General features: G+C 39.5%; 1 protein-coding gene across 1 annotated transcript in view; it reads right to left on the bottom strand.

The window, feature by feature from the left end:
* Positions 1-18,283, bottom strand: part of COL6A6 (collagen type VI alpha 6 chain) — a 138,472-nt gene that overhangs the window by 98,656 nt on the left and 21,533 nt on the right. The window contains exons 2-6 of the mRNA XM_041734086.1: positions 9,534-9,631; positions 6,299-6,895; positions 4,396-5,016; positions 2,506-3,066; positions 1,142-1,699 (exon numbers count right to left, since the gene is read on the bottom strand). Of these exons, the coding sequence (XP_041590020.1) occupies positions 1,142-1,699; positions 2,506-3,066; positions 4,396-5,016; positions 6,299-6,895; positions 9,534-9,600 (2,404 nt within the window). The 5' untranslated portion in view covers positions 9,601-9,631. The remainder of the gene's footprint in view (positions 1-1,141; positions 1,700-2,505; positions 3,067-4,395; positions 5,017-6,298; positions 6,896-9,533; positions 9,632-18,283) is intronic.

Raw genomic sequence — 18,283 nt, 5'->3', positions numbered from 1 at the left:
GATTTCTCAGTGTTGGCATGCTTTGAAGAGTTCAAATTTGCTCTGGATAGAATTATTAGGAAATGCAATCCACAGATATTTCTACAGAGCATGGACCACAATCACCAAACATTCCAGGGGAAATCAAACAGAACCATTATTTGAAAAACACTGTTCCTCTCTTTCCTCAAAACTCCATTAAGATCCATCTCCTTTAGAGAGACTTTTCAAAATGCCTCTACCATCAAGCCCCATGGATCGCAGTGTAAATCAGTCCCTTCCATTTGTTGGACTTGTGTTTTAATCACTCGCTTGACTCTGGTTTCATGGAAGGAGGACAGGGACTCAACTATTTACTTCCTTTGAGGCATCCATTGTTCAAGTTCCCATATTATATCCCTCTTTTATAGGATATAACAACAGTGTTTTTGCAAACGTTATCTCAGTTTATATAAGTACTGGTTTTCAGATATTGTAAAACAAAACAAAACAAAAGAAAACATTTACTTTAGATGTTAGGTCAAAGGGGAGCCATCTTGCCTAGGAGGTTATGCTCCAGCATTGCATGGTTAGGTCCTTTGACTACAGTACAGGAGGTTATGTCTTGTTCTGTAGCCAAAGGACACAGGTTATAGGAAGCTGACCCCTGGCATCCAGGTGGACAGACTTCAAGGTAGAAGTCTTCATGCTCTAGAGACCCCATGGGATCTGGCTGGAGCTGTGCCCGGAGACCTGTGCCCTGGGGAGCCTGCCTGTATTACCCAAGGGGCTTGGGGGTGGGTAGATTTCTCAGTTAGCTCTTACACATGCCCTCTGTCCTGCTTTCCTTACTCCCCTTCTGAAATGCCTCTTCAGTAAATCACTTCCACAAGGATCCCTGACTCAGCTTCTGCTTCCAGGGAACCAGACCTAAGATATCACCCTAATGCTCTCGCTCTACAAATGGGAAACAATCTAGGCAGACCAAAACTGTTCTGTATTAATTCGATAACTCTGCTGAGGAAAGGTGCATTTCATAGGTAGGTCAAAACCCACTGGGATGAACATTTTAATTAAACAAAAAGTTTATAATGTTCAAATAGTAGTTTACTTAATTCCAGGCATAATGGCTAACATGGACATGTGTTTGGATAATCCCACTAGTGTATATACCCACACCTACCTTCACGGGGGCTGCATATTCCAAAAACAAGATCATCTTCAATGTGTTGCAGAATATCAAAATTCTCAACATAAAAAACCATCTCTGGCCTCCCACTGATTTCCTCGAGCTGAGTGACATTGGAACCAAACACCCCCACAGAGTAGATAATTATGCCTTCTTGTCGAAGTGCTACTGCTGGGTCCTTGACTATGTCCTGAGCTTCACCGTCAGTGATGAGGATGAGAAACCTCCTGACATTGGGCCGGGCCCCTTTGGCAGGGCTGAAGTACTGAGAAACGAAGGTCAGGGCACTACCAGTCAAAGTGGTTTCCCCAATGTGAGCCATCCGGTCTATTGCATTTGAAATTTCGTTTTGGGACATATATCTGTTGAGCTGGAATTCCTCCTTATTGATGTCACTGAACTGGACTACGCCGATCTGCACTCGATCTGCCCCAATCTGAGATTTGCTCACCAGGTTTTTCATAAATGTTTTCATTTTGATGAAGTTTTCAAGTCCTATACTGCCAGAACTGTCCACCAGAAACATGATGTCTGCTTTCATCTCTTTGCATGCTGTATGGGAGAAGGCAAGATGTTTATTCAAGTTGACTTCAGGTCAAAAAGAAAGATTATGGGTACACAAGAAAATCCAAAACACAAATAATTCTACATTGAAGGTAAGTGTGAGCTTGGTAAGGATTGCTAGCAGGTAAATAAAGACTGCAAGCAATAAAGGTGAGACTATTCTATTTGTTATTTAGAGCTTTAATATATAGTTCAGGATATCTCAACCCAGCACTACTGACAATTTGGCTGGATAAATTTTATCATGGAGGGCAGTCCATGCATTGTAGTATACTGTAGGACATTTAGCAGTGTTCCGACCTCTACCTGTTAGATGCCAGGGGCCCTCACCCAGTAATGACAAACAAAAATTTTCTAGACATTGCAGGTATCCCCCAAGTGGGTGAAAATCACCCAGAAGATTTTCGGTTTCAGTCGGTTGAAGACGACTAATATAGTTCTAAAAGGTTTCATATAAGTTTTATTAAAAAGCAATTTAAATAAACCTGAGATACTCTTTCAAAACCAGAAATCATTTGCAGTGTCTTAATTATAAGTCTATCCTAGCAGGGATTTGTGGGAAGAGGCTAATCAATATTTATTAGGGAGAACTCCAAACATCTTTCTTAGTCTTAAGATATTAATTAGAACAACACTATAGTGGGCTCTTAATTTTGTTCTGGAGAACACAGCTACTCAAGTCAACAAACCTTGACTTTGAAATTCATATTGTTTCTCTAAATCTGGGATGTCAAGTACTACAAGAAGGTAATTGATGAGCTAAAGTCAAAAGGTAAAGCCACCATGTCCCCTACCTTCTTCAGCACAGATTTCTTGAACAACTTGGTTTCTTATGTCTTTCAAAGCATCAAAGTCATGCACATAGTACACCCTCTTGTCCTCGCCTGCAATTTCTCGCAGCTGTGTTTGGTTGGCCTCCTTGACCCCGATGGCATAAACGCGAATGAGTTCTTCTCTCAGTCTGTTTGCAGGCTCTAAGATGCTATCCTTGGACATGCCATTCGTCAGGACAACAAGATGACAGGGCACTCTGTTTCCTCGTTGCTTCTTTGCTTTTTGCAACAGCCCTAGTGTGAAATTTAGGGCTGCACCCGTGTTTGTGTTCCCACCCATCTGCCGAATGTTCTCAATGGCCTTTCCCAAGTCATGCTTATTAGTGTATTTATTGATCTCAAATTCCAGGTCCCAGCTGTCCGCATACTGAACAGCCCCAACCCGCACCTTTTGGGGTGCAATGTTGAACATCCCTACAACCTCGGACAGGAAGGTCTTCATTTCGTGGAAGTCTGTGGCCTGGGTGCTTCCAGAGCCATCAATGAGCAGATAGATGTCTGCTTCTTCAGTATCCACACAACCTAAAATGGAAGCAGAAAATTGGCTGTGGCCCTTCTTCCGTGAAGAAGGAATGGGAATAGATGGGAAGTAAAAATAATACAAGAGTCTTCAGATGAAAAAATGGAAAACAGCTTCTAGGCACAAAAGACACTCTGCTAGCTTAATGTAGGGAAATCTTAGCAACACTGGGGTCAAATGAATTGCTTCTGACAGTTTAAAACTATTTGGATAGTTCTCTCCCATGAATCAGAGCAAATCTGGATACAATAAAAGATTAGAAAGAAAACTTGAAGGTGATTTTTACAAGTCACTTCCCTCATTAGTGAATAACAGCTCAGCAGGCAAGCAGTTTGCTGGGAAACAGAAGTCATTTAACTGGATATTGTGGGCCGAGGAGCTCTTTTTTTTTAAAAACTTGAACTATTTACTCCTCCATCTACTCCTTTTTTTTTTTAATTTTTTTTTTATTATTTATTTATGAGAGTCATACAGAGAGAGAGAGAGAGAGAGGCAGAGACATAGGTAGAGGGAGAAGCAGGCTCCATGCATTGGGAGCCTGACGTGGGATTCGATCCCAGGTCTCCAGGATCGCGCCCTGGGCCAAAGGCAGGCGCCAAACCGCTGCGCCACCCAGGGATCCCTCCTCCATCTACTCCTAGACAGTTAACAAAACTACGATTATGGCCAGTGTCCTTATTTGCATAGAACAATGACACTTTTATAGTAAACATGCTAGAAATCTCTGTCGGAGAATGTATACATATACACGTACACACGTCTCCAAATTACATAGTAGGCATGTGTATATATGAAACATTGAAAATACACCACTCTCTGCCTCTCCAAACTCACAGATAGCTGAATAGTGCTTCACAACAAATCACTCGGCCCTCAAACCAAATCGCACTTCTGTTTCTTCTCCAAGTTGGAATTCGAGGGTGATGGAAGAAGGAAAGGAGAGAGAAGTACAAAAAAGAAAAAAAAAAAAAAGAAGTAAAGGCAAGAGCAGGGGAACACAAGAGGCAAAGGAGAAAAAGGAAAAGGCAGAAAAAGGACAACGGCTGGCGTTCTGGGGTGTTTAGGAGTCATGGAGAACCCTGGTAACACCGCCCAGAGGAGCAAGTAAAGGGGCAACCCCTGCTCCCCAGCTCCCCATTTCAGCCCCTCAATGGCTTGCATTCTTCCCCAGTTTATCCTTTGTGTGACCAAGTGAAAGTCAGAAGTGGGGAGCTAACTTATCCTCCCTCCCCACAGCATCCTGCCCGCCCATTCTCTACACGGCATATGTGAGAGACAGGAGGCAAGAAGCAAAGGCTCCGACTCCACCATCTCCCAGCTGAGGCCTTTACCGGATTTGAGCGTTTCAGTGCGCTCGGAGAACACGGAGACGGTGTGTGTGATCTGGTTCCGCAGCTTCTTCAGGAACGTCTGGTTGTGCGCGGCCAGGTCGGAGAAGGTTTTCAGCTTGGACACGTGCTGCTCGGCAGGGTGAGAGGCGATCTTCTCCAGCTGGCTGTCGCTGGCCCCCTCTATGCCCATGGTGAAGATGGTCACCCCCTCGCGCCGGAGGTTAACAGCTGCCTTGGTCACGTTATCCTCGGAGGGCCTGTGGGTCACCAGCACCGCAATCTGGGGCACCCCCTGATTCTTCCGACTGCCGTTGCGTGCACTGAACACTTCCTTCCTGATTTTTCTGATGGCAGCCCCTGTGTAGGCCTTCCCAGCCCGGGGAGAGAGGTTCTGTATATTCTGGAGAACCTCCGACTTATTTACGCCCCTGCTGAGGGAGTTTATCACCTTCGTCTCGTTGCTGTAGGTCACCAGGCCAACCCTCATGCAGTTTTCCTTTATGTCAAGGGCAGATACACTCTCTTCCAGGAATTCCTTAAGATAGTCAAAGTTCTCCTGGCTGCCGTTGACGGACACATCCAACAGGAACACCAAGTCAGCCACAGACGGGCCTTGGCAAACTGTGTGGACAAGGAAGGAACAAGTACAACTTTAGCTGGAGGTTTGGCATCGTTGCTCAGCATTTCGAGGCATGGAGAATATCTACCAGAACCCGGTTCCACACTTAAAGAAGGCTGCATGCAAAATGATCATGAAGCTGAGATCACAAGGTCCTACATTCAAGTACTGGATCTTAGCTCAACTCCCAGCTTTAATTTCCCTATCTGTAAAAACAGTATTTAGCTCATGAAATTGTTATGGGGGATTAAATGTCACAATGTGCTTAGCATGGAGCCTAGTACATAAAAGTCACTCAGTGAATAGCTGCCACTGGGATCATATTAAAACATCATTAAAAATCAATAGGTAGAGTCCATATATTCCTAAGGTATGGTAATGGACTAGCAATTGCACTTCACATTATTTTATTTGGGAAAGATGCTAGTAATAGGATTCATATTTTCATAGATTGCCACAAGAAAAGCATTCTCCTTTATCAATAGACAGTTATGCTGCCTCATTGAAACGGATTAACTGGCAATCATGCGAGTTTCCTGTGTTACTTATTTACACTTGTACAGTTTGAGCAAATTATTTTTTACTGGCTCTCTCCTGCTCCTCACTTGAATGATGTTCATCAACATCTGGCCATTCTGTGCCTATAAGAGGACAGACTAGGACTGCAGGTTGGAGGTAGAACAGAACACAGGGAAGCTCACCTAGAGCAGAGCAACAGAAGGGAGGCAGTGTGGGGATGTAGCTGTGGGGGCCTGGGGAATCCAAGCACCCGATCTACCCGATTTCAAACTACAGCCTGGCCTGGAGCCAGGCCATGTCACCTCAAAGGACTCCTGCCAAAAGTTTCTTTCTGTAGAAGCAGGGGTTTGGCCTACCTGAAGTTGTTTCTAGGCCTAACAGTCTTGATTACATTATGTCGTTTCAGCAGGCAAGGATTTCGTTAGGAACAAATTTACCTTTTAAATGAACCAGTAATAAAACTACATAGCAACTGAAGCCCAAGGAGACCAAAAGCTCAGAGGTAAGCTAGGTGGGAGGGAGCTGTTCCTGAATTGTAAGATGCGTCAATGACATGCAACCTGAGAAGTGAAACGTAGAAAGCCATGGGGTTCACTGGATTTACAATGGCCACCATCATTGGGTCCCCTTGAACACATGAATACTTAACATCTGAAAATGCAGCCCCGCTTTTGGTGAAAAGGGTCTTCATAGCTCAATCCTCTCCCCCTACTGATTTTTCAAAAGCATTTAATCATCATTCCTATCCACATGCCCTAAACCTACCTTCCACAAGAATGTCATCGGTGGCTACCTCCCTGTACTGGGTGGCTTCCTTGATGATCCGCGTCATGTTTGGGGCAAACGCTCCAAGGTCCCTGACCGACCGCAGGTTGAAATGAAACTGCCCCGTGGCCATGGCCTTCAGCTGCTGCTCAGACGCGCTCTGCAGCCCCACGGAGATGATTCTCACCCCGTCTTCCCGCAGGGCCTTCGAGGCCTCCTCCACGTCATCCTCGGACTCGGCCGAAGCCAGGACCACCAGAATCGGGGGAAACTGCTTCTTGTCCCTCCCGCTGTCGGGCCTGGAGAAGTAGGTCCTGTGGGCCTCCCGGAGGGCTTGGCCTAGGCGCAGGGAGCCACCAACGAAGCCGAAGTTCTTCTTGAGGTGGTTCAGCATGGGGTTCCTGCTCCTGAACGTGCCCAGCTCGAACTCACTGTGGAGCTGGTCGCTGTACTGGGCCAGGGCCACGCGGTACTTGTGGGCCTCGATGGGGAGGCTGTTGATCATTCTGTTGATGAAGGTTTTCACAAGAGGGAAGGACTTAGTTCCCAGGTGATCAGAGCTGTCCACCAGAAACACGACATCTGCGTACTCAGGACCTACAAACCCAGAAACATATAAACAAAGCAAGAACTTTAGAAATGTACTACCCTGTCTAATGCCATCTATGTATATAAAAACTAATTTTCCATTATTTGTATCTTTAATACCTTCCCAATGAACTGAAAATAATAGCCTGAAATTACACATTCTCTCAAGAAATCTGTTTCTTGGGCTGATTCCTCACCCTCTCATTTGAACTCATCACAAATTAGGCATCACTTTTGCATGAGATTAATTAAAAATAGGTAAATTTAGAGAACTAAAAACATTGGGTTTTTATAGCTTTAGTACAAAGCTGAACTTTTATAGTATGTGTGTATATATATATATATACACACACACACACATATATACGTATATATGTAAAAAATACGTATATATACGTATTTATATATACACAGTATATATAACTTAACTTTAGTGGTTGATTCACCCTCCCTCCCCCCTTTTTTTTTGCTTTCAGAATTTCACCTCCATTTATATCAAGAGAATAAAAATTTTAATTGAGAATCACATTGCCTCAAATTTGTTAGAATGGAGAAATCTGAATGACACTCTTTCATTTTGATTCCTCTTTAAGCAATGCAACGGTGATCTAATTTATATACATATTGGTTTTGTATTCCCAAGAGTTAGACTGAAAGTTTAAAAATACCTAAAAATCATAAAAATTTGACATATTTAAAGTTGTTTACAATATTTTTTGATGAACCAGATAAGTAAGCATTATAATTGGTCAAGTTATTCTTACAAAGTAAAACTTGATAGAAACCAGTATGCTAAACCTAGGAAAGGGATTTATAGCTTTAGTTTATATTACAAACAGTTTATATTACAAACAAATAGGAATACAATACTCTGTTGACCTTTTTAGGCTTCATTCAATGCCAGGTTCGATGCTAGGTATATAGAATTAGACTTTTATGTTGATAGGAAATCACTGGGTTTAAGCACAAAATGTCATTCATTGGTAATCTGCTGGTTTGAATTCAGAGTTCTCACCACTTTAGTAGAAGATCTATTTTCTGTCTGGGGAAGGGAGGGAAAGGTCTGTCTGACTGATGGTGTAGATTTAAGAAAATATGGTGTAATGGAACAAAGAACAGAAGTTCTGGCTTTGTTATCAGCTAACTCCACCTGCTCTGTCAAACCATTCAATATACTCGGGCCTCCCGTTCCTCACCTTTAAAATGAGTGGATTCAATTAGAAAATATGTACAGTCCTTCCTCACTCTGAGATTCTGATGAGCTGAAGTGGTTATAAGATAAATTTCAGTTTAACTCAGGTGGCTCAGCGATTTAGCGCTGCCTTCGGCCAAGGGCCTGATGATCCTGGAGACCCGGGATCGAGTCCCATGTTGGGCTCCCTGCACAAAGCCTGCTTCTCCCTCTGCCTGTGTCTCTGCCCCTCTCTCTCTCTCTCTCTCTCTGTCTCAAATAAATAGATAAATAAATAAATAATCAATCTATAAGATAAATTTCAATCAAATTAAAATAACTTCAACCTCTTCCTGTCTACAACCGCTAGGAAACCAACGTTGGCACCCCACTTGTGGTTTCATTCTCTTGATAGCAATATGATTGAGGCATAGAGGGTAATATTCTTTCCTGTCTTCTAAAGAACCTAATTTCAACCAGTTTGAGACTCCTTTGATGACCATATAGCCAGCATTGACTTCAGAGGAAGAAATACGTGAGGGCGAATCAACATTGTCTTCCAAGAGAAGTCTGGAAATCCTACGAGGACTGTCAAGGAAGCCCTGCCCAAGGTGGCTGGACTTGGGATCAAAAGTGACCTTTCTGTTCATGAATGAACCCCCATATCTTGTATGAAGAAAGGAAATGTAGACAATTGGCACATGAGATAGATTTGGGTTCTGATATGGCCTGACATTATGTCTGAACCATGGAACAGCAGGGAAAAAGCACTGCCTCTCTTTAAAAAGCTTAATATCAAGCCCAGTGAAACATTAAAAGAAGATATTTATAGAATAAAGTCTAGTTTCTCTCTTCAGAAGGTCTTGACTTACTTCCAAGGTCAGAGTCCTTGAGAAAACCGTGAAAGCCAACATAGGTGGCCTTGGACATGGAGTGGCCAGTATAAGAACTCCCTATTTAGAGATGGTAGCGGCAGTGATGGGTACACCAGTATTTTGACTTCATGTCCACTGGATAAAGATTACTGACAGTAGACAGCTATGGAGCTTTCTCTTCAGGGCAAAAGCACTTTCTTTACAATAAGCAGACAGTTGAAATTGGAGCAAAATCTAGATACTTAACTAAGACAATATTTTGGCACAAATGAACTAGGAAGAGACAGGCCAAATTTTCCAGGCCTGAATCTAATATTAAGAGACAGAATTTTCATGCAAACTCCCAAAAGACCTAAAAGGGGTTGAAATTGAGGACAAAATAACAGTTCTCATATCTTTGTATCATAACTAAGGAATAACATCCAGAAACAAATGATCTTTAAAGGAACACAGGTTGACATCAAAAAGAAATTGAGCTACCATCCATACCATTAAAATCAAAGCAAAGCAAAATTCTTGATTTTTAAGTATGTCAAACTCATTATCTATTTTCCCTAGTGAAGATTAAGGAAAAGAACCTTTTTTTTTTTTTTTTACTTACCAGAATCTTTGTTCATAGAGACAGAAGAACAAATTATTATGAGGAATAAAATCAGCAGCATTTTCATACTATGACCTAAAAAATCTCCAACTTGAAATCTGAAAAGGCAAAAATATAAACACCTAAAATTGTTGTGAATATTATTTTGGAGTCAAGACATGCACATAAAAGTACACAAAATTTTACAGCAAACTGGGTGCCACAGAAGGCAGAATTTCTGATTTTCTGAGCGGTGTGAAGTGCCCTAGGGAAAAAGATCCACAAACTGGACACAGCCATAGAAGATTTTCCTGGTTCAAGACCCTGTAGAAATATGAAATTTTGAATTGTCAAAGGAGGCAGCCAGCATTCTAGTTCCAACAATATTTTGTGTCTCTATTAGTCATTTTCCCTGTACCCTGTGTTACCCTTGGTCCCCTCACTGCCAAAATAACTTAGAGTTCACAGCTGGGACACAGTCTAAGACTTGATTTGTAATTTCTCCATCATGAACATGTAGGTGTGTATCCTATTTGAGAAGTATTTTTAGATCTGGTCAAAATTCCATTTTTCTCTTCCTACACAATTAGAAAGCTAACCATTTTCTTTTATCCTTAAATTTGAGAGAAAACATAAAAGTAGTGAACCTCCATTTTCCATATAGCTATCTTGCTCCTTGAAATGACTCCATTTGCACCATTTTGCTTCCAACTACCTATAACTGTATGAGGCAAGGGTTTTCCAATTCTACTTTGTCCTAAAGCATTTTCATCCACCTACTAGAAGTATTCACTTCATAGAATGAAATAAAATATTAAATATACTAAAAATATTTTCATGAGGAAGGTTGGGCTTTATTCATTCATTCATCCACTCAATGAAAAAAAAAATCAATGAATCCATATTAATAAACTAGTATCTCTCTTTCTTGCTTAATTCTTGCCCAAACATGAATTTGCAATATTATATATGGCTGTCTCACTGCTTGTCAGGCAGGCTCCTAGTACTTAGTACTTTATCCCTTCAGAAAAGGGACCTGTGCCATGCAAAATTCCATCCCCATTTCCTCACCTACTCTATCATCCCTCTGACATTTTGGAATTTGGGACTCTGTTCCTTCATAAGAAGCCTAGATGATACAAACTTTTCAGGCTGTAAGTCAATTTATCAATCCTATTCCGAGGTAATTTAGTGAACTGGAAGGGGTTCACAAGAGATTGTTTTTAGTTCAATCCTTTCATTTTTTTTTTTAAGAGATTATTTATTTATTTATTTATTTATTTATTTATTTATTTATTTATTATTTTAGACACAGAAAGAGAGAGAGAGAGAGAGAGAGAGAGGTGGGGGCAGAGACACCGGCAGAGGGAGAAGCAGGCTCCATGCAGGGAGCCCAACATGGGACTCGATCCCGGGACTCCAGGATCGCGCCCTGGGCCAAAGGCAGGCACCAAACCACTGAGCCACCCAGAGATCCCCCAACCCTTTCATTCTTAGAGGAATGTTAGTCCTAAGTAGATTGCCCAAAATGAAAACCAAGCTGTGATGTCTACAAACTTTCTATTACTATACATGACAATGAGTTCTAACATTTATTGGGCCTTTACTATGTGTCATGCCCTGTCTAACTACTTTATGTTTGTTCTCCTGTTTGGTATTGATAACAAACCTGGTAGCAGGTGATATTATCCTTTTTTTGAAGATAAGAAAACCGATTCATAAAAGGAAAGTAGGTAACAGACACAAAGTCACATTGATAAAATGGGCCACAGTTGGGCATAGAGACCACATAAGATCTGTTCTTACAAACAAACCCTGCATCCCAAACTCAACATTGTGGAGACTACAAGTGTCTCCAAGTTTCTCTCTGAAAGTTAAAACCTGGATAGAAAAGTGAGGATTAGGAAAGGACACAGTAATCCCAAAGTAGCATGAAGCATCTGGAAATTTCCCCATGCAGATGATCAATACCAGTGATACAACAAAGGCTGAGTTCTTTGAAATAGCATCTTGCAAAATAATTTTCTCACATCCTTTAAATGGAATACAAAATATGGTATGTTATAAATCTATAAAGTGTAGAATCCTACATGCAAAAGGTTTATCTTGAAGTGCATACATGCCATGTTTTGTGTGTACAGTAAGACAAGTAGTGGGCTAAGCCTCCAAACTCATACTTAGAAGGCTTGGGATCATTTTGACCATATCAAAATATGGATAAACTGCCTATAATCTGTCTGCTGTTCTATTCCCAGACATGGCCAGGATTTACATAAATTTTTAAGATATCTGAATATTTTTAAAAAATTAAAAATACCTGAAGACACGAGGGGAGAATAAAGGAGAGATACTTATGTAAAGTAACAACATAAAATTTAAATTCATTGTACACTCCATCTTAACAATGAGATTGTTATAGAAATACAAAAAAGATACTCTCAAAGGCACAGTTCTCTTTAAATTTTGTTGTAATTCATTTATTCGGACTCAAACAAGCTAAAGTCAATACACTTCTTCTGGAAATTATATGCTATAAAAAGTTTTTAAAAAATCTGGATCTCTGTAAACTTTCTGTTGAGAGGTAGAATGTTTCTAATTTAAATCACAGCTGCAAAAGCAACACAGCCACCAAACTCTTGGCTTCAAACCCAGAATGTTTAGAACTTGTGCAACACCTCTCTTGAGGCTATTAAGAACCAGGGGTTTCAGGGAGACCTCTGCCCCATGCAAGCCAATTCATAATCTAGGACAGTCTGCAAAAAAAAAAAAAAAAAAAAAAAATATTAACAGCCCAGAGAGGACTGTAAAGAGACTTCAGCAAAATTGAGATAAATGCCATTTTTTCCCTTTAAAATGATTATGCAAGATACATCATTTCTAAGCATATGGATTTTATTTTTCTTCAGAAATAAGAATATGGTCAGCTGTTGCACCATAAGAAATAATACTGGGTCTGTGCTCCAAAGTTCAGGGTAAATTGTCACTTGCCTATTTACCCCCACCCCCATCTCTTCACTATTTCCCTTCCTTGAGCCATTCTACTTCTCAGAAATCAAAAGGTAGAAAGAAAAGTATTCAAAGAGGGACTTAATGTACAAGCTGAAATGCTGCAGCACAAATCCTTGGCACATGATAAGAACAAGTAAACAGTGAATCAATGATGGCAAGCAGTACAAAACGCACAAGTACTCTTGGGGCAAGCAAGCTGCATAGTTTTACTGCTAAGGTCATGTTTTTCCCCCAACTGTAGTTTCTAGAATCTCAAAAAGAGGCAGTATAGATTGATCATTTTGTTTTTTTTTTTTTTAGATTGATCATTTTGAACAAGGTCATTAGGACTTTGCCATTTTGTAAAATGGACACTTGTGTGCAGAGTACACACATACATATATAAGCGCTCCTACACACACACACACACACACACAGACTCTGTCACACATTTATACACAATGGAATATTACTCAACCATCAAAAAGAATGAAATCTTGTCATTTGCAAGGACGTGGACGGAGCTAGGGAGTATTATGCTAAATGAAGTCAGTCAGAGAAACACAAATATCACGTGATTTCACTCATGTGTGGAATTTAAGAAACAAAACAGGAGAACATGGGGGGAAGAAAAGAGGCAAACCAGAAAATAGAATCTTAACTATAGCAAACAAACTGAGGGTTACCGGAAGGGAGGAGGGGGGAGATAGGTTAAATGGGTGATGGGTATTAAAGAGGTCACTTGTGATGAGCACTGGCTGTATGGAAGTGATCAATCACTAGATTCTACACTTGAAACTAACACTACACTGTATGTTAACTAACTGGAATTTAAACAAAAACTTGAAAAAGTAAATAAGTATTAAAAATCCTAAATTCATCGTTAGCAAATCAACTCCTTCGGTATATAAAAAAAAGAATATGCCGTTATCAAGTTGGGTTTAGCTCAGGAATACAAGGATTGCATTTCAAAGATATAATCTAAGTCTGTAAATCTAAATACGTATTTACAAAATGCATGAATATAACTTACCACTTTAAGAGACTAAAGAAAATAAAAAGTAAATGCAAAACAAAACCCATTCAAAATCATAATTTTAAGAAAAAAAAAACCCTCTAACAAACCAGGAATAGAAGTAAACTTAATCTGAAAAGAATGAATTTTAAAAATCTGTAGTATATATCATCCTAATGAGGACATTTTAGAAGTACTCTTTTTTTTTAATTAAGTGTAATTTACAGTTTATTAATTTCAGGTGTACAATATAATGATTCCACAATTCTATACATTACTCAGTGTTCATCATAATAAGTATACTCATCAATATACTCTTAATCCCCTTTATCTATTTCACTCATCCTCCCACTCACCTCCCCTCTGGCAACCAACAGTTTTTCTCTGCATTTAAGCATCTGGTTTTTGTCTTTTGTTAGTTTCTTAAATTCCACACACGAGTGAAATCATATGGTACTTGTATTTTCTGTCTGCCTTATTTCATTTAGCATGAATACCCTGTAGGTCCATCCATGTTGTTGCAAGTGGCTACATCTCATTCTTTGTTATGGTTAATATTTCATTGTATATATACATATCACATCTTCTTTATCTATAGATGGGTTGTTTCCATATCTTGGCTTTGTAAATAATGCTGCAATAAACATAGGGAGGCATATATTTTTTAAATTAGTGTTCTCATTTAAAAATTTTTTAAATTTATCTATCTATCTTCTTATTTATTTGAGAGAGAGAGAGAGAGAGAGAGAGAGCAAGAGAAAGAAAGAGCATGAGCAGGGTGAGGAGTAAAGGGAGAAGCAGACTCCCTGCTGAGCAGGGAGCCTGATGTGGGGCTCAATCCTGGACTCTAGGATTATAACCTGAGCCAAAAGCGGACACTAACTGAGCCACCCAGGCTCCCCCTCGTTTTTTTCTTGTAAAGATTTTTATTTATTTATTTGAGAGAAAGAAAGCGAGTGGGCACGAATGGGGGAAAGGGCAGAGAGAGAATGTCCAACCAGATTCCTACTAAGCACAGAGCCTGATGTGGAGCTCCATCTCACAACCTGACCCATGAGATCAGGACCAGAGCTGAAATCAAGAGTTGGACGCTTAACCAACTGAGTCACCCAGGTGCCCCATAATGGTTTCATTTTCCTTTGGGTAAATACCCAGCAGTGGAATTGCTGGATCATACGATAGTTCTATTTTTAAGTTTTTGAGGAACCTCCATACTGTTTTCCCCAGTGGTGACACCAATTTGCAGTCCCACCAACAGTGTACCATAAAACTCCTAGAAGAAAACATAGGCAATAATTTCTTTGACACAGCTGCAGAAACATTTTTCTAGATGGATCTCTTCAGGCAAGAGAAACAAAGGCAAAATTAAACTATTGGAAGCACACTAAAAAAGTCTTTGTATAGAAAAGGAAACCAATAAGGAAACCCGCTGAATGGGAGAAGATATTTGCAAAGGATAAATCTCATAAGGAGTTAATATAAAATTAACTTAAATATAAATATAAATATAAAATATAAAATGAACTTACACTACTCAACACCAAAAGACTCCAAATGATCAGATTAAAAAATGAGCTGAGGACCCAAATAAACATTTTTCCAAAGAAGACATGCAGATGGCCAACAGACTCATGAAAAGATGCTCAACATCACTCATCATCAGGGAAAGACAAGTCAAAACTACTATGAGCTATCACCTTACACTAGTCAGAATGGCTGAAATAAAAAAAGACAAGAAATAATAAGTGTTGGTGATCATGTGGAGAAAAGGAACCCTCATGACTGTTGGTGGGAAGTACTCTCTTTAAAATGAGGAATCAGAAAAGGTGTCCCTCCTTCACTCCTAGGTTCCAGCAAAATTAAATCCATAAGGATTGAAAAAAAGAACAAGAACACATAAAATTGTCATTGTTTGCAAGTGACATGACTGTTTAAATCTATAGCCAAATTATTAAAAATAGCAAATATTTTAGGTCTTTCCATATAGTATCAAGATATAAAATTCAATTGTATTTCCACATAACTAGAAAACTTAAGTCTTTTTGTAAGAGTCAAGTTAATAAAACATCAACATAGGGGCACCTGGTTAGCTCAGTCAGTTAAGCATCCAACTCTTGCTTTCAGCTCAGGTCATCATCTCCTAGGTTGTGGGATCAAACTCTGCATCAGGCTCCCCACTCAGCAAGGAGTCTATTTGAAGATTCTCTCCCTCCACTTCTCCCCCCACTTTCTTTCTCTATCAAATAAAAAAAAAATAGTATCAACATATCAAATATCAAGAAAAACATTAAAGTACACAAAAGATTGACCATAAAATGTATAAAACTTTACTAAAGGATGAGTGACCAAAATAAAAAGACAAATGATGTCAACTCTCTACAATCTCTTCAAGAAGATAGAAGCAAATAGAATAATTCCTAACTCATTTTATGAAGGTAGCATTGCCCTAATACCAAAACTTAATAAACACATTGCAAGAAAATAGACCAATCTGTCTCATGAACATAGATGTGAAAATCTGCCATAAAATTTTAGCAAATCCAATTGAACAATGTATGAAAAGAATTATACACCATGGCCAAATGACATTTATTCCAGTAAGTAAGTCTGGTTCAACATTTGAAAAATCAATGACTGTAACCTATCACATCAATGGCCTAAAGAAAAAAAATTACATGATCATGTCATCAAATATAGAGAAATAATTTAACAAAATTTAACACCCATTCATGATAAAAAATCTCAGTAAATTAGGAATACAGGGAAAATTCCTCAACTTGATAAAGAATATATACAAAAAACCTATAGCTAACATCATACTTAATGGTGAGAAACAAAGCTTTTTAAGTTTAGGAAAAAGGGAAGGTTGTCCTCTTTCACCACTGTATTTCAACATCACTTTGGAAACCCTACCTAATACATTAAGGCAAAGAAAGTATGTGGTGTCAATGCAATCCCTATCAAAATTCCGATGGCATTTTTCACAGAAATAAAACAAACAATTTTAAAATTTGAATAGAACCACAAAAGACCCCAAGTAGACAAAGCAATATTAAGAATCACCAAGCTGGAGGCATCACACTTTCTGATTTCAAACTCTATTACAAAGCTATACTAATTAAAACAGTACGGTATGATATTGGCATAAAAACCAGACCCAGATCAATGGAACAGACTAGAGAGCCCAGAAATAAATTGTTAATTTATGGTCAATTTACAACAAAGGAGCCAAGAACATACCGTGAAGAAAGGACAGTCCCTTCAATAAATGGTGTTGGAAAAATACAGAGACATGCAAAAGAATAAAGCTGGACCTCTATCTCACACCACACACAAAAATGAACTCAAAATGGATTAAAGATTTGACACCAAAAACAAAGCAACAAAAAGCAAAAATAAACAAGTGGGACTTCATCAACCAAATACCACAGTGTGGTATTAACAAAATAATCGAGAAATAGATCATTGAAACAGGAGAGTGACCCCAGAAGTAGATCCACAAAATATCATCCATTGATCTTTAACAATGGAGCAAACCAATACAGTGGAGACAAGATAATCTTTTTTTTTTTTTTTTTTAAGATTTTATCTATCCATTCATGATAGACATAGAGAGAGAGAGAGGCAGAGATACAGGCAGAGGGAGAAGCAGGCTTCATGCAGGGAGCCTGACGTGGGACCTGATCCCGGGACTCCAGAATCGTGCCCCCCGGCCAAAGGCAGGTACTAAACCGCTGAGCCACCCAGGGATCCCTGAGACAAGATAATCTTTTTAATAAATCATTTTAGAACAACTGGACATTCACACACACACACACACACACACACACACACACACACTTAACACACCTAGACACAGACCTTACACTCTTCACAAAAAATGTAACTAAGACAGTATCAAGAGAATGAGAAGATAGGTCCCTACACACACTGGCAGAAAATATTTGCAAAAGACACATCTGATAGATGACTGTTGGCCAAAATACACAAAGAACTCTTAAAACTCAAGAAAAAAAAGAACCCAATTAACAATGGGCCAAAGAACCTTAACAGATATCTCAAAGAACATTTACAGATAACAAATAAGGATAGGAAAAGATGCTCCACATCACATGTCATCAGGGAATTGCAAATGAAAGCAACTAGATACCACTGCACACCTATCAGAATGGCCAAAACCCAAAACACAGACATCACCAAATGCTGGCAAGAAGCAGAGCAGCAGAAACTCTTTAACTCCTAGTGGGAATGCAAAATGGCATAGCTACTTTAGAAGACAGTTTGGTGGCTTCTGGCAAAACTAAACATACCCTTACCAAGTGGCCTAGCACTTGTACTCCATGGTATTTACCCAAAGGAGTTAAAAACTTCTGTCCACCCAAAAACGTGCACGTGGATCTTAATGGCAGCTTTATTCATAATTCTCAAAACCTGGAAGCAACCAAGATATCCTTTAGCAGGTGAATGGGTAAATAAACTGGGCAGCCAGACAATGGAAACATTCAGAGCTAAAAAGAAATATGCCACTAAGCCATGAAAGACATAGATAAGGCTTAAGTACATATTACTTGGTAAATGAAATCAATATCTTAAAGGCTACATACTGTATGATTCCAACTATATAACATCCTGAAAAAGGCAAAGCTACGGAGACCATAAAAAGATCAGTGGTTGCCAGGAGTTAGGAGAGAAGGTGGGGTGAATAGACATAGCACAGAGGATTTCTACTCTATATGATACTATAATGGTGGATACAGGTCATTATAAA

The sequence above is a fragment of the Vulpes lagopus genome, chromosome 19 (genome assembly GCF_018345385.1).
Source record: "Vulpes lagopus strain Blue_001 chromosome 19, ASM1834538v1, whole genome shotgun sequence".
NCBI lineage: Eukaryota > Metazoa > Chordata > Mammalia > Carnivora > Canidae > Vulpes > Vulpes lagopus.
Note: the sequence above shows the minus strand (reverse complement) of the source record. Positions and strands in the feature narration are given on the sequence as shown.